At 35.5% G+C, this 17138-nt stretch overlaps 2 protein-coding genes across 2 annotated transcripts; both read right to left on the reverse strand.

Moving 5' to 3' along the window:
• Positions 1–742: 742 nt before the first annotated feature.
• Positions 743–7509, reverse strand: LOC132184104 (uncharacterized). Its single transcript, XM_059597602.1, has 10 exons — positions 7177–7509; positions 6611–7092; positions 6159–6505; positions 5265–5556; positions 4239–4397; positions 3217–3582; positions 2696–2761; positions 2485–2533; positions 1923–2046; positions 743–1087 (listed from the first exon to the last, which is right to left on the reverse strand). The coding sequence occupies exons 1-10, from the start codon at positions 7469–7471 to the stop codon at positions 997–999; spliced, it is 2271 nt and encodes a 756-aa protein (XP_059453585.1). The 5' UTR covers positions 7472–7509; the 3' UTR covers positions 743–996.
• A 586-nt stretch (positions 7510–8095) lies between these two features.
• On the reverse strand, positions 8096–16435 carry LOC132183581 (phytochrome-associated serine/threonine-protein phosphatase). Its single transcript, XM_059596908.1, has 10 exons — positions 16136–16435; positions 14480–14626; positions 14304–14371; positions 13527–13584; positions 12395–12505; positions 12198–12248; positions 10036–10179; positions 9870–9965; positions 9682–9753; positions 8096–8654 (listed from the first exon to the last, which is right to left on the reverse strand). Exons 1-10 carry the CDS (start codon positions 16214–16216, stop codon positions 8571–8573), a joined length of 912 nt encoding a protein of 303 aa, XP_059452891.1. The 5' UTR covers positions 16217–16435; the 3' UTR covers positions 8096–8570.
• Positions 16436–17138: the final 703 nt, after the last annotated feature.

A 17138-nucleotide genomic window follows, 5' to 3' on the forward strand; every position in this document is an offset into this window, starting at 1 on the left:
TAATTTTTCATTATTTTGTTTTTTAAATTTTTAATATTTAATTTTTTAATTATTTTTAAAATAAATATAATTTTTTTATTTTTTATTTTTTTTATTAATGAGACAGATGTCTCATTTATAGCCTTAGAGAGATGCTGACTATTAACTGATACTCTGTCCAAAATGAACTAGAAAAAATCATATTCCCAATTGGTTTTGAAGGGCATTTGAAGCACCATTTATGATTTATCCCATATGGAATATTATCGATTTTATGGTCAAAATCTTATTTTATTGCATTTAAAGTATACATTTAAATGACATGATAATATATTTTATGAATTTAATCTAGACCACAAAATAAAATAGTTTCCCTTTATTTTGAAATGAGTACCACTATAAGCTATTTTTTTAATCCTCCAAAGTTATTGTGACTGGTATAATAACCATTAAATTTGAAATAGATTCATAATAATTTTAAAAGTCACATCAATTTTTAAAAATTAAAAAAAAAAAAAATTATGATATATAACATTACAAAATAGAAGGCCAAGCCCAAAAGACCACAAAATTGCCAACGACCCAGTCCATGACCAAACATTTATTTTCGACGAATGGTATTCTGTTAAGCTATTCTATAAGCAATTTAGTCCCTTATCATTTAAGAGTAAAGATAAACAGCGCACGCCGCGTGCAAAAAATTTTTTTGCACGGGCGTGCCACACACACCGCGTGCTGTGAATCAGTTCTCATCATTTAAACATTGAACAATCATCCATTCATCCACATTAACCATCACATTACCAAATAGGATAAAATACAAAAGGGATAAAATTATGAACTCTGTTTTGTTTTTGTTTTTTTCCTTTTTCAAATGACTGTTTTTCCATGCTACAAGTATTTAACTTCAGCAATCAACACTCTAAATGAATCGGCACGCCAGATGAGTTTAACTCCCATGCAAGATGTTGCTGATACTGTTTCACAACTGACGCTTCTTTTCAATGCAGCAAGGCATCAGTTCTCCCCATTTCCGAGGTCAGGAATCATGTTTAGAGCCTTCATTATAAAACCATACGTGAAGGCATCTTCTTGAAGCTTCTCAAATCTGCACCCAACAAAATAATTATACACTTGTAATTAAAGACACAAGGCATGCGATTGCTTTGGATTTCGAGGAATGAAAGAACTCCAGGGATTTTCTGTCTAATCAGAATAAGCTCATGTAAGCCCACATCAGAATGCTTCTAACAGCAGATCTTTGGATCAAACAACAATGAAACAAGTTGAACGGACTTTTTATACACAAGTAAATATATATGAATATACTTATAACTGATTCAATCACCACCAGCATCATTGCCAGTGCCATATCATTGCAAGAGGAAAAAGATGGAGATGCATAAGCAGAAGCATTAACAGAGAGAAAAAAAAAAAATTTAATCTACAGCTGCAAGATGCAAGCTGGGTCAACAGATCAGTTCATCAGTCGTATGAAACAATTCCATATATTCAAGGACAATAAACCAAGAAAATGGAATCAAAAGAAAGATATAGGTAGGAAGTACGGTTCAAAGAACCCTGACAAGTCGTTGCCTCCACATGAGATAGCAAGTTTTTTAAAGAAGAATTGTTTGAACATTTTATATTTCCTCTTCATACAACTTAAACTTCCTTCTTTTGCCTACAACTTAAATTTAGATCCCTGCATCCACATCTCTCTAACATGACCCCTGCATTCATATCATACATGTACAAGATCTACCTTAGCTAACCCCTTCCCCTTACACCCCCCCCACCCCCCCCCCCCAAAAAAAAAAACCAAAAAAAAAATAGAGGAAAGAAAGAAAAAAAAAAAAATAGAAAAGAAGAAAGGAAAGAAAGAAAACCTAACCTCCAAAATTAAATTAAATTAGCTGTAGGTATAACCAGAAAAGTATTACCTTCCTGACTTCGAGGAATGTCCAGCACCAAATTCACACTTAAACAACAGCAGGTTATCATCAGTCTTCAGATCCCTCAGTTTCGCGACAAACTTAGCAGGTTCTGAATACAAAACACGTGGATCTGACACAATGAACCAGGGTTCAGAATGACTGCTGGGGGAAAAGGAATTTATAGATCCACTTTTCCTCTCAATTTTGCATGTGAGCCACATTGGTGGATTAGCAATAAACATTCAATGTGCCCCAGCTATAATAATTATCGAAACAAACTTAATTTGATAAAATTAAATCAATTAAGAAAGCATGTAATCAAGTTTATAGATGGAATCCCATGTTTGGGTACTCGACCAGCTTGGCCAACCCAACATCTTTAACATCTGACTATCTTTGATACTTTTAAATCTAAATTAGACTTTAATCTATTTGAAATTTTTGCTGCCATGGTGGTTTGCCATAAATATCAAAGATAAGCAAGTTATAACTGTCATGGAAAACTATGTGTACTTATGATGAAGAAATTAGAATCCACATAGAAAAAGTGTTAAGCAGTTATACTTACCATTTAAACCAGCTGTTACAAGAATATCAGGATAATTTTGTGCCTTAACCTGTGTAATATGGTAAAAGGTCAGATCAGAAAGAAAAATATCAAGAATCTACCAAAAAAACGACTCTGTTAATGGTGAAAAATGATGGCTAGTGCAGCTTCATGACCCAGAGAATACTGGTCTGCTGTGTATAAGGGAAACACAGAGTCGTATGGTTCTCACATTATCAACAGGGGAATATGACTTCATGTAGAAGTAGAACTCCTCCTTCCGGGGGTCACCCCATTCCTGCAGTAAGAAAAAGCAATCAGCTATAACAAATTGTCACTTGTGTAATATACCTGCTCATACATAGTCTAATTAAATGGTATCCATATGGATGTGTATGTACGGATATATATATGTCTTGGAGATAAACGAGGCAAGAAAAGTAGATCCATAGAACACCATGAACAATCTAAAGTACCAGATTGGCAAACACAAAAGCCTAATCAAAGAATTCCAGTTTCTCCAGAGCACATAAGAAAATGCAGGACCTCAAATTTGGGTGAACCCATCTTAGTGATAAAACCTGGCATAACAACATAACATGGTCCACAAAACTAGAGATTTGCTACTTGTATAGTATAGCTGCAGGTATAAGTCTCATCAAATGATGTTTGGATGTACGGATGCATGTATTTATATCATATCCATATTTATATTTGCATGCATTACATTAGATAGAGTGGAGACCTACATACCTCCCACTCTGAAGTAGTGAGGGGGATAGTTGGATCCAGCATTGTAGTCAAAACATCTACAAAAGGTACTCCAGCTACAGCAGCCTTGAACAAATCAGGCCTCATATTCAGAACAGCACCAATAAGCAAACCTCCGGCACTTCTTCCAATAATACACAACTTTTCCTTTGAACAGTACTTGTTTTCTATTAAATACTCAGCACAAGCAATAAAATCAGTGAAAGTATTTTTTTTCTTCAAGAACTTCCCATTCTCATACCACTGCCTCCCCATTTCACCACCTCCACGAATGTGAGCTATTGCATAAACAAAACCTCGATCTAACAAAGACAGCCTTGCTGCCTTGAAACTGGGATCTATGCATACCTGTGCAGAATAAGAAATACTGATTTGCCGAGCAAGTTCAAATAAAATAATTGAGTATGAGTGAAAAACACAAAGAAATTGAATTCATGAATGGAAGGACATTGCATCCAGACCAATTTGCATGAGCATAACTAAAATTATCAGTTCAATTGATGAATCATATGTTCATACAACAAAAGCAAAAATGGTCAATTACATAATATAGAAATCTAAGTAACATATCAATCAACTGTTAACTTATTTCCCATGATTGGGGAACAGCAACTGTTTAGACCAGAAAAGCTAAACACAGCCCAGAAAAGTGGCCCACAATTCGAACGTTGAAGCTTTTGAGAGAAGGTTGCAAGAAAGGAATGGATAAAACCACCGACTCAAACTTCAATGAGTTGCACAACATTATTACAAAAGCAAAAGGACTAGGGTTGATATGCCGGAGCCTCAAAGTTCTACATATAGATTGAATATTGTAAGCAATCACACATGATGCATCAAAACAATCCTCCACAACAAGAAGATTTGATCTTTGAAAATCATATTACATTAACATGATGCAAAAGAACCAGTAGCCTTTTTTCCATTATCAACATGGTACCAAAAGCATATAAGTTCCCATTTGTGCCACTATCTACAACTTAATCGATGAAATCCTCTATTACCTCATAAGAACCGTAGCCATAAAGTAGCAATGGATCCAACCCATCAAGTTTCACAAGATCCTTGTGATAAACAATTGATAAAGGAATCTGAGTGCCATCTGGGGCACTGGCCCATTTTCTTTCAGTAACATAATTCGATGCATCAAAACCCCCCAACACCTGAGGAAGGAAAATGAAATTAATTATGAATTAGATAAGCAGCTGAATAAATAAAGCATTAACCAGGATATTAATGCACAAATTTCCCTCTTTTTACTCTATTGCACCAGAGAAAAAAAATTCAGCCATTACATATATGTCAACCTAGCACTTACATATATTTACAGCTGAGGTATCAATGGTACGAGTCTTCATAGACATTAGCAATTGTTTCACCATTAAAGGAATTACAAACATGGAAAGCCATAAGCCCAAAGTACATCTCTTAATCTTGAAGGCATAACATTTGATTTCATTAATCATACTCAAAATTTTTGAAGTCCTCATCTACTTGATCTTTTTCCAAATATATTAAAAAAAAAAAGAAAAAAGAAAAAAAAAAAAAAAGATATTTTAAAAAACCAATCAGCAAAAGTTTATGCGTCTCTTTTTAGGGACCTTCAAGAATTACCTCAAAGATTTAATATATGTTCTTTCTGCCATACCTTGTAACACGATGATTCTGGGCTTTCTTAATGTTCAAGCAAATATTATGAAAAACTTATGAGTTGGTTAAATGGAGCAAGCACGTATTATTAAGTCAAATATCACACACATACACATGCAAAAATGATTAATAAATGAGTCAATTCTATGATTAGTTCAAATTTATGTGTCGATGTCTTGATTAATTCTGGGTTTAACAGAAGCAGCAAGCTCATAAAGTTTATAACACAGGAAAATGAGAGCATATATTTACACATATACAGAAATCATGCCCATAGATAAGATCAGATAAGAGAACTACACCTATTGTCCTAAGCATGTAAATCGAAGTCTGCGCAGAACACAATAATTTGAAAAGGATTTATTTATAGAACTTCTTACAGCTTCAATCTTCTTCAGAACAGAAATGCCTGCCTTCATATCATAATCATACACTGAGGGAGGAGTCTTCATTGAGCTATAGTCAAATCGTAAAATGCTGGAAGAAAACTGTGACTGTAATGGTTCCACCGAGTATATTGGATCAATGAAATCAACAATATGACCACTTTGAAGACTCTTAAGCGGTTCTCCAGCATCTGGAAGGCCATAAATAGTTACTTTTGGTAGACCCTCTTCACGCTCATAGATAACGAGATGATCCTTAAAGAGCTGCATATCCTGAATTTTTACGCTGGACAAAATTCAAACTTAATAAGCTTTCATTTCATGGAACAATGTGTCTCCAAGAATACAGAGGGAATGGTAACTACTTAAGAAATAGCACGTTCTATGCAAAAATTTCTAGTTTGGGTGTGCAATAAATAACATCACAAAATGCCAAAATTGTGCACACACCTGCATACCTCGTTGCATCATTATATTTCATTTTTCTGCACCATAATTGGGTACATAGAAGGATAAGTGGTCAGAGAAAGTGCAAATGAATGGCTAACAGCAGGGAGATATGTTTGCCCATAAAGTCATTGGTCACTTTCATTAAGTTTACATACTAAGGACAAAAGGCAGAGCATATTAAAGGACTGAAAGTATCCCAAATGTGTGTGTGTGTGTGTGTGTATCAGTGGAAGGTCAAAATTAAAGCAGAAGAGTGTCTGATTTTTTCAAGTTAGGTAGGTCGCAATCAAGTCTACACTCTCTAAGCTAATAATACAATCACTTGCACCATAATTTACATAGAACACAAGAAATAGGCCAGAATACTCTACCAAGGAGAGGCAGCCACAACATTAATGTCTCAGCAATGTTAAACATCATGTTCATATTGATTATCACCTTTCCCTGTGGGGAAGAAGAACCGTAGTTGCAGATGTATCATCCAGAGGACAAGCTACTATCTCGGAATTGAAACACTCATCGCTTCTCCTCCGAATAAAAAAATGATCTCCACGATGGCTGACTGACGTGTCAATACCATCTAGACGAGGTGTAAGAACTTTAAGCCCATCTTCAGGCTTTGAAACATCAAGACAGAAGTTGAACCTTGTATTTTTACTTTCAGAAGCAACGAACAAAAACCTCTTGCTCTCAGAAGCTTGAAGATCAAGAGAAAACGTGTCATCCTTTTCGTGATAAAGACAGGAATCCCGTGATTGTTCCGCTCCCAGTTTATGCAACCATGCCTGCGAGCGCCAAAATTATATATATATATATATAAACAGACGATTGCCATCACCATTACCAAAAAGTATATGTTTGTTTTTCATAGAAAAAGGAAGTAGAAGAACCTTGTCAGGACGGAGAATTTCATCCATGGTGATGTAAACTAAAGAATCGTCACCAGCCCATTCGAGATAGGAAGTGAGACCCAGAAGAGGGTTGCCCACAGGAGCCCCAGTTTGAGAGTCAATGACGTAGGCAGTATAAATCTCATCTCCTTTGGTATCTTCCGTATAGGCCACCAGCTTGTTATTGGGACTAACCTTGAAAGCTGCAACTACATAATAATCATGAGCTTGAGCCTTGACATTCTCATCCAAGATAACATGCTCCTCAGGGGCATCAGGGCCTGTGGGCATGGTGTCGTACACGGAAGGTGGGGCCCCCGCCGCATTGGGTATAAGACGCCGACAGTGCTGAACGTACTCCTTACCCTGCAAAGTCCTCTCGTAGTAGTAGTATTCCCCTTTGCGAACAGGGGCAGACACATCGTCCTCCTTCACCCGCCCTCTTATCTCCGCAAACAGCTCATCTTCAAACTTTTTGCCACCTTACAGAAAAACGAAGAGGTCTATTTTTTTTATAAAAAAAAAAAAAATTTCCGAGAAACAAACAAACGCAGGCTCTTTCTTACCGGACATGACAGAATCGGTGTAGGCATTCTCTTGTTTGAGGTAAGAGAGGACCTCGGGATCGGTGCGGGAGTCATCACGGAGCCAGTAGTACTTGTCGATCCTCGCGTCCCCGAACATTTCCATAACGTGCTCCACCTTCTTGGCCACTGGAGGCTTTGGCTTGGGCTCTGTCGCCATCGTCGCTGTTGATTTCCGGATCGAAGTTGGGACGGCACACTGGTTAGGGGAAAGCACCACAGGAAGAAGGTTAAGGAGGTTGCCAAGACCGATACGATGACGATGACGCTGATGCATATTATTATAGTCGTCTACGCATCCCTTTATATACTCCCATTACTTTATTATGCCAATCTTATGAATTAAGGTAGGAATAAAGAGAGGGAGGGATGCTTTCATTGTCTAATGACGAGCGCACAAAATCTAAACTCATCCCAATCGCCACCGCCAATCCTTATTTCAAACCTCAATGGAATGAGATACATAATTAATTATTACCCTCAAGATTGAGCTGGTAGACAAGGTCCATGCAGTCTGTTGAAAATAAAATAAAAAATTATAAAGTAATATGAAGCCGAGTGCTCTTAGCCTTGGATGGGCAGTTGAATTATTCTAGTAATTGTAAAGTGAAGTACAGCCACTTCTAACAGACTTCCAAATCTATCAAAATTTAAATTTTGAGATTTTATCCCACAATTATCTCACAAGTATTAGTTGAAATTACCACATCAGCATTATTGAAGTTACAAACTATTTTTGCTGAAAAAATAAAAGGGTTATTTAAACTAGGCCTAGAACAAAAAACAAATAAATGAATATTGTGTATTAAATCTAGTAAAACAGCATCCTTGCTATCTGCCGAGAGAGAAAGAGACAGAGAGAGAGACAGACGCAGTAAATAAAATACGATAATAAATCAAGTGTTCAAAAAAACTTATTTTCCCTTTCCACTGGTGCATGTTGTTTTGTCTTTTGATAATTTCCCTCCCAGATAGGAAGGAAACATCATGTATGAAAAAGGTTAAGCACAAAGGATCATCCAGTCTGAAGTCCAAAAGCGTGCTTAAAATACATTGGCATAAAAAGACGCTAGTTAAAAAATTACGCAAGCAACAAATACACAGCACAAGAGTCCAAGAGCAGGCTTGATAAGAAGGAAACTTCCTGGAATGAGGACACTAGCTAATGAATAATGGAGTAAACAGTTAGCGACCCAATACACAGCCCAAAAATAATATAGCAGCCTAGACCAGATGGAAAATTCCCAGCCAAGCATAAGAAACATCCATCTGCAAACACCAACGTATTCAGGGCTTTCTCAGTACGGCACTCTCAACATCAGATCACAATTCTTCAATAATTTTACATGTAACACATCCAAATAACTTCCCAATGATCACAAGAAATATGGGACTCCTGTCCTGGGTCCTCTCATCTGGTTGTTCTCCTCTGTTTCAGTGAAAAATTTAACTTCTCTCTCCTGTTGCAAATTGACAGAAAAAATCAGCATCAGTACATATTCTCAAGGCTATATATAAAGATTTCTCACACTAGGAAATCTCCTCACAAGCTGACCAACCACTAAATTCAGCTTTTACCAACTCCCAAAGTTCCAATTTAGCTTGGGACCAGTTCATGCCGTCAAAGATTCAAAACCATCACCATAATGATGACAGTCCTCAGTTAAATAGCAAAAGATTTTCATCAATGCTCAACATCAAAATTTACATTGAATTCTTAAACAACACAAATCAATATCCAACACCACCACAAACAACCAAAGAATTACAGAATTATATATGCTAGAAACAGGAAATTGTCATCCAAAAATAAAAATATTCTTCAGTGCAATACATTCTGTTCTTCTACGGTTTTCTTTTCTCTTTTTCCATCTTTTACTAAAGAGCAAGAGAAACATTACACCCAAATAGCTTGTCTAGAGCAAATATAGTGGATATGAGCACATGAAATACATGAAACCAAAGGGAGAGGAATAGATTATTGATAAGTAATTGACCCTGAGGGAAAAGGAATTCCTTTTCAGGATAGATGAAACGGAGACACAAACTAAGGTGAAGTATGAAGCGAAGATACAAACTATGTTGAGATGTGACAAACATAATAAATTGCCAAAACCAGCTCCGTCCCATTTGGCTGGCTACCAAGTCAGCTACTATCACATAGAAGAGCAAGAAATGGAGAGATGAGAAAAACAGAGGTAACCATTTTGTTATGATAACAAGAAGCAATACAATAACAAATAAAAACAAGAGTATGAAATTCAGTTGGCAAGATGAGTCACTATGAGGGAAAAGTTCAATATAATTTCTAAAACTATCCCACTGTAACACAAAAAATTAAAATAAACAAGTGCATGACACAGGTAACTCCTCAAAAAATGATGACAGGTATTATAAATACAAATGTGTCAGATATAAGTCCAAACCTGAACATTCCTCTATGATACAGAAATTAAAACAGGAAAAAGCAAGTTCATAATATCTTACCATGTTCTCATTGAAGCTCAATATAGAAGCTACGTTCCCACAACGATAACAGTAATTTGGAGCAGACCACACCTGCAGAGATCCAGAAACAATCAACTCACTAAACTATAAAATAATTTTTTTTGATAAGTAATCCAACTATAACATAACTAAGCAGCAAAACTAATATAAAAAGTACAGAGTCTCACAGTTACTAGGCCTTTATCTTGAAACATGTACTTAAGGCCTTCCTGTACAAGTTGGTGTGCGCGACAAACCAGATCCAGATTGTTTATGTGATTGAACTACAGAAAAGGAAATATTCTTAAGTTCAGCACGAAATATCCTATTAAAGTCGAGAGCAGATCATATTACCTCAGACGTGACCCTGGACCCAAAAAGCCAACCTGCTCCGCGGGGACTAACTGCCCATGTTTCAATATCTTCAGGGTCACTCCACATGAGATCACAAAATGGCCCCTCATGTGGAATTTCACAATTTCGTTCTATGACCCTTATCTGCAAATGAAGAAGTTTCAATAATATTGAGCACAACTTTATGTCAATAAAACCATAACAGTTTGTTCCTAGGCACCAAGTGAAAGAGCTGATTATGTCAGGAAATTGCTACCCCAAAAACAAAGAGAATGAAAAAGAAAAACAGAGCACTGCCTATTATAATAAAGTACTAACATAATAGGGAGAAAATCTTGCACGATAAACAGGGTTATATAACATATATATGCACTTCAAGAGATAAAGGCACACAAACACAACCATACAATAACTAGTCATTGAGCAGTTCAAATATATAAATTACACAATTTACCGAATGTTTAAGAAAAAGAAAAACCATCAATGAAGAAGCATAGTGGTAAAATATGCAGAATTATTGTGTGATCATATTTATTACATACATATAAAAAAAACTAAGAATAAAAAAGGGTCTGAACTTCCGCCACATGGCAATAGAGAAAACCCTACCTCTCTTGCGCAGGTCCTTACGCTTGTCTGTGGTTTAAACCATCCAAATAAAAACAATATCAAATCTAACACTCATTTTGGTTCACATTTTAGGCAAGAGAATAAAGTAAATAAAAAGAAGAAGAATGAAAAGTTATGATCTGTTTGTTAAGCCTCTTTTACCGTAATTTATCCTTTTTACCCAAAAAGTAAAAAAGGAAAGTTGTTTGCTTATTCACTCAAATGAGATAAAGAAAAGACTTCGCAAGCTCAGCTTTTCAGTAAAGTGTTTTCTCACGGTCAGCTTTTCTGGTAAAGGAAAGACTTCTCACAAGTTGAAGAACCCAGTATTTTCTATCGTTTGGAAGAAGGTGACATGACAGAACACTGAAAAGCATGTTTTGTATAAAAATGACTCAAGAGTGGGCTATCAAAAACCACCTATATTGTTTCCATCAATCTTCCAAGGAAATGAGTGTTATCATGGAGAGCAAGGGCACTGTAGCAATATCTAACATCAAACAACCCTTTGTTAGAGGGTACCCACCAAATCTTATCTTCATCACCCATCTACAAAAAATTGAAGAACAAGGTAAAAACGTCTACCTCTGATCGTGAGCTATTCTAAGAAAGTTAACATTCCAATGATGAGAGTCGCTAGAGAACTCCATAAGATCTGCCACAGAAGCATCCTTACAACAGGCCAAACTGAACAAATCTCTTGCACTACACGTCATGCCATAATCTAATTTTGGAGCTATCATCGACTACAAATCGAGCATGACTAGAATCCCCCACCCCCCCTTTTTCCAGCCCCTCCTAATATTCTTCCAAAATTTGACCCCATACAACCCATGAACCTTGTTTGAACACCACCCTCCTCACGAACTGCCATATTTATATTCCCATAACATGCCTAGATGTTGTAGCTTACCATGTAATTACCACCAAGGGTTGGGGGGGGGTGGGGTTGGGTTTGACAATCCTTTATGTGTTAGGTCATCCAATCATTTTTATGATCCCATGATCATATAAATTTTTTTTTTTTTTTTCTTTATGTCAGGGAACCTCTTCAAGGCAGGACCCTTCGGACCCACACCTGCAGAGTATACCCCGGTCCCATGCACCGCACCCTCGAAAGTTTTCCTATACGGAACTGATTAAATCGCTGGCTTTTCACCAAGGGGTGTGGCCCCAAAAAATTGTTTGCACCCATGAGGTATTGAACCTTGGACCTTGAAGGGATGATACCTCAAGACCAAGGCCTCCACCACTTGGGCTGATCATATAATTGATAACAAGAAAACATGAAAGCTCCTATTTACATCAAAAAGCTTTGTTGTTTATTTAAATACAAAACTTCATAGACTCTTATTAAACCTACTTAGCAAATACAATCAATAGCTTCAATTAATGTTCACATAAATAATTCAGTAAATAAAATATTCTCCTCCAAATAACTTCAACCACGCATCACACAGGCTTTGCTACTAAGAAGCCTAAAAGGAATAGAAATATTCATATTTTTTAATATAATTCTAATGACCAACTGCTGAAAGAGGGGGGGAAAATACCTGATCAACTGTTCGAATGTCTGGAGAAAGACCACCATGGACACAAAGCACCTGGGATAACAAAAGCAAATAAGCATGTTTAAACTCCAAAAGTGCACATGCATTGACACAAAAAATACATAAGCATGTGTAAATACACATATCTTAGGGAACATAACATAATATACAGAGAGAGAGAGAAATAGAGAGAGATATACAGTTCCATCAATAATCGCTGAGAGCGTTAGATAGTCAAAGACATCTGTACAATACCGCCACGCATTAGCATTTCCGTACTTCCTCTGGCACTCATCATAAAAACCATATACCTAGTGAAGTTGGAAATCCCACATCAACATATATCAGACCAAAAATCTCTTTATATATTATATGAGACAATATATCTTACTATGACAAATGCAAGACGCATCCTACAACCATCATTTTTGACATGTAAACTTTTGATACCTTAGATATTAGGCTACAAATTAAATCAAACAAAAGTTCAACCACTTTGGTGAATCCAAGAGTTCCACTGCCAAATATCCATCTAGTTGGTGAAGCACTTAATCACAAGTATTTCAGGGTTTCTTTTTGTTGATTACCATTATGAAAATAATACAAGTAACAATGTTTGGAACAAATCTAGAAGTTATCCATTAAAGATAACTATATTTATTATAAATAAAAAAAACAAAACCCTGAAAACCAAACTAGTCTTGATGCCAAAACTGGAAAAGGGAGGAAATAAAATTGCTTATTGGATTAAACCCTCATGTATCAATTTGATTAATGCTGCATGGAACAATGGTAAAGGCATCAATGAGATGGGGGCCTTGGGTCAAATCTTAATCATATTATTTTCCCAAAAAAAAAAAATTATCAAGCATGAACTGTATAATGAATGAAAAGAACACATCAGTGTATTTACTATATAAACCATCTGAATTCCTACCAGAACAAGAAAAAAGTTAGCATTTAGTTTATAACCTTATAAATCCCTCTTAGCTACAATCAATTACCATGAAGGCAAATCTTTTATTGCAAAGGCAAAATTAGAAAAAATTACTAGACGTAAACCGTAACATCTATAAAACATAAAAAAAAAAAAAAATCAAACTGAGAGAGAATAAAAATAAATTTTAAGATATTGAGTACTGTTACCAAAAACCAGATCTTATTTCTTTCCCTCTTTCCCCAATGGAGAGGAATATATTTGCCTAATGCAAAAATGCAATGTCAAAATGGAACTACACAGATCACTTCAAAGAGGTCTTAAATAATAGACTCTTCACCCACTTCAGCTGCACGCTAACACAACAGAGATTAAAGTATGAGTGTAAAGCACACCTGGGTTAGCTGCCTGCTTTCATGGTTTCCACGCAAAAGGGTAATATTTGCTGGGTATCTGTGAGCAAACAGAAGCACCAAACAAAATAAAAGCCACATCAGCTTCTTTCTAGAAGGCATAGATATCTAATAATAATTTCAAACATTATACAGATCTAAGACCCAACTATGTTACAATGGGACACAATGTCAAGGCAATACCAACCAAAGTTATACAAAAACTAAGCACCCAAAGAGTAGAAGTATAAAAATAACAACTATTGCATCCCATTGTTTCTGCATCCATAATACCCATCTCTCTTCACGACAATTTGATAGGTGCATTAATCCCTTAGACATATGTCACTGGTGCTGGACATGTATTTTAACAACTGACCTTCAATCAATGTACGTAGAAACCCTCAGTATGAGTGACTGAGATATCCTAAAGGTCCTAATTTTTTCAGATGAAAGAAGAAAAGACACGTGTGGCTAAATACTATTCACCTCCTAACTTTTTCTGGGCAACTCTTCCTTTTTACCTCAATTTAGTATTCAGCCAATAAACTACCTGCCAGAACCAAAATAACTTGCACACTACATATTCTAGGTCTGTATTGAACTCTGGGAGGCCCAACAATGTAGCAAATAATCAAATGCTGTACGCAAGAACAAGGCTAGCGGAAATAATGGGACTAAAGAATAGCTTTACATAAAAATAACACCACCATGTGCAGTAGGAAAAAAATAAATAAATAAATTCACTGACAAATTAATGTGTGCCTAAAAATAACATACCTAGCTTTAAGAAGCAAAAGGATAGTGAAAACTTCAAGACTATTGTAACCCCGATCAACAAAATCCCCCTGCCAAGAATTTCAAAACATTTAGCACCCCAGCATACAAGCAAATGCTATTAGATGGGGCAAGAACACGTCAGAACAATTTCTTTAAAAAAAAGTATTATACCATACCATAAATATGTAATTTGTCTCCGGTACATGACCCCCTGTCTGGAAAAGCTTCATTAGATCATGAAACTGGCCATGAATATCACCACAGACAGTGACAGGACTATTCACTGGCTGTACATTGGACTCCTCAATAAGGATCTCTTTCACCTGTAATAAATTACAAAACAATGGATAAGAACGATACCGATTATGAACCTCTTTCAGAAAAGGTAACCTCTAAAATAACTTGTGAAAGATAAGAAATGCCTTCTTATTGCTTGACAATCACAATGTCATTCGATAACATATGACCAAATAAACCTACACAATCGGAAGGTATTTCTTAATACGTTACACCATAAAAATTGCTCCAATTATATGAAAGGTGATGACTACAATCTGTATGCCTGTTTCTGTAGGCACACACACGCACAAGCACATATGCACACACACACACTGACACACCACATTAGTAGATTATAATATATATATATAGTAGATTAATATATATATATATATATATATATATATATATATATATATATATATATATAACACCTAAACGCTTTTAGTAGATTATAGACACTGCATGAACTAATAAATTTCCTGTAGAATATAATTTCACAAAAAAAGCATAAGAAAACAAGAAACACCCAACTATATTTTAAGATACTAAATGAACCCACAAACTAACACGATCAGAAAAGTATAAAGATAGATATCACCAAAAAATTCTGGACTAATGCTTCCCAGCTTTGAGAAAGTATACAAAACAATGTGCGACACATAGGGACTTGAGAGTTGGTAATGATGCTGCTCTACGCCATCACCAAAAGCTCATGTCATTTGAAACAGTTTATGATTCAAAATGAACTCCATTCTAAAATTGTGCAAGCGATCAACATAACTATCACAGGTGAAGTATGTCTCTTGCTTACAAAAATGCATTCTTATACCTATTATAGGCAAGGAAATAGACATCACTTAATAGGCAGACTTATTTGCTGCCCACTGTGTTTACTATGAAGCTAGTTCATCGTTATCTTTTAACCCGTTTATCTAAAATTGCTCAGGAACTCAGCATTCAATAACATAGGAATCAGCAATTCCCCTATGGAATATAATCAATGCAAAGATTAAAGAGATATATTTTTACATTTATAACATAAGATGTGGCCACATGTTACCCACTAGCAGGGTGGATGTTGAGTATGTCAAAAATTTAAAAAACACATTTAGAAATGTGGGATTCTATAAGTAAATTACCATAAAAACATATCCCGTTGAGATATTGAGAAATTTCTACTGCAAGACTCGAGTATTTCTGGCTAATTTTTAAAAATGTTTCCGAGTTCACTCCTGAGAAAAATGCTCTTGGATGCTTCGCACAAGGCTAACATTTTAATTTGCAAGATTACCTTCTTGGAATTGTGAAAATCAGAAAAGAAAAATAGATAAAACGTCTATTTCCCTTTTTCCCCGAAAGTTTTTTCTCAGCAACAAAAAAGATCGTAAGGATTTCAATTTGCACACTCAAAATAGAATAAAAGCAAAAAGGCGAGAAGAAAAACCCTAGTAACACATCAAAATACAGACGGAATATGCATAAATACATACACGAAAGAGAGATCGATGTATTTATAAAATGAAACCCTAGATTTCGGGGAAAATACGCACGTATTCACAGAGGAGTTGAAGCTCGTCTTCCAAGAGATGCTGACCCTCCTTTACCTTCGAGATCCACAGGTCCAAATCCATTTCCGGTTCTCTCCTCTCCTTCCTTGTTCTTCTTCTTCGTCTCTCTCTCTCTCTATCTCTCTTTCTCTGTCGCTAAGAGTGGTTAGCGTCTCTTTCAGCAGAGCAAAGCGAGAGAAGGCGGCAGCGAGGAGAGCCCAAGAGAAACTGAGGAAAATTCAGAGGAACCCAAACAAACACATCTGCCTATATTTGGGACCTCGTTTTTTTCATTTTTTTTTTTCAAACAGACACGAACAAAATATATATATATATATATATATATATATATATCAAACCTTGAAATTACACTTTTGTGCCTTTGCTCCCATAAACAGGTTTTACAATTTCGATTTTTAAAACTAGTTTTTTTTTTTTTAATGTTCTAGTGAGTATAAGCAAGAATTAATTATTTTTAAAACAAAATAATAATAATAAAATCATATTTTCTCATCTTCATTATTAAAATAATAATAATAATAATGAATTATTTTCTCATTTTAAATCTTAAAATATTACTCCATCAAAACGCCTCTGAGTGTCAAACAAACAAACACAACTTCAATAGATATAACTTTTTTTAAAGACTATGTTTAAATGTCTATTTATTTTATTATTATTATTATTATTATTATTATTTTTCTAATCAAAAGGGGAGAGGATTACAAAGGTGCATGGGTCTCTCTCGCTTTTAATTCGAATGGATTAGAGAAAAAGAGAACAAGCGAAAATGCTTTCAAACACATTGTAGGAAGCAGGCCAAGTGCCTCATTTAGCAATTAAGTGTGCTCTCGAGTTAGTATATCTTAAAACTTTCAACGCCGTCCAACTAGCAAAGTGCAGAAGATACAAATAAATATCAACTATCACTGGAGCACATAGCCAATTAGAGAAGAGATGGTCTTTTGTTTAATGTTAACAAAACAATTACATTAAATAACAAATC

The sequence above is a fragment of the Corylus avellana genome, chromosome ca6, assembly GCF_901000735.1.
Source record: "Corylus avellana chromosome ca6, CavTom2PMs-1.0".
NCBI lineage: Eukaryota > Viridiplantae > Streptophyta > Magnoliopsida > Fagales > Betulaceae > Corylus > Corylus avellana.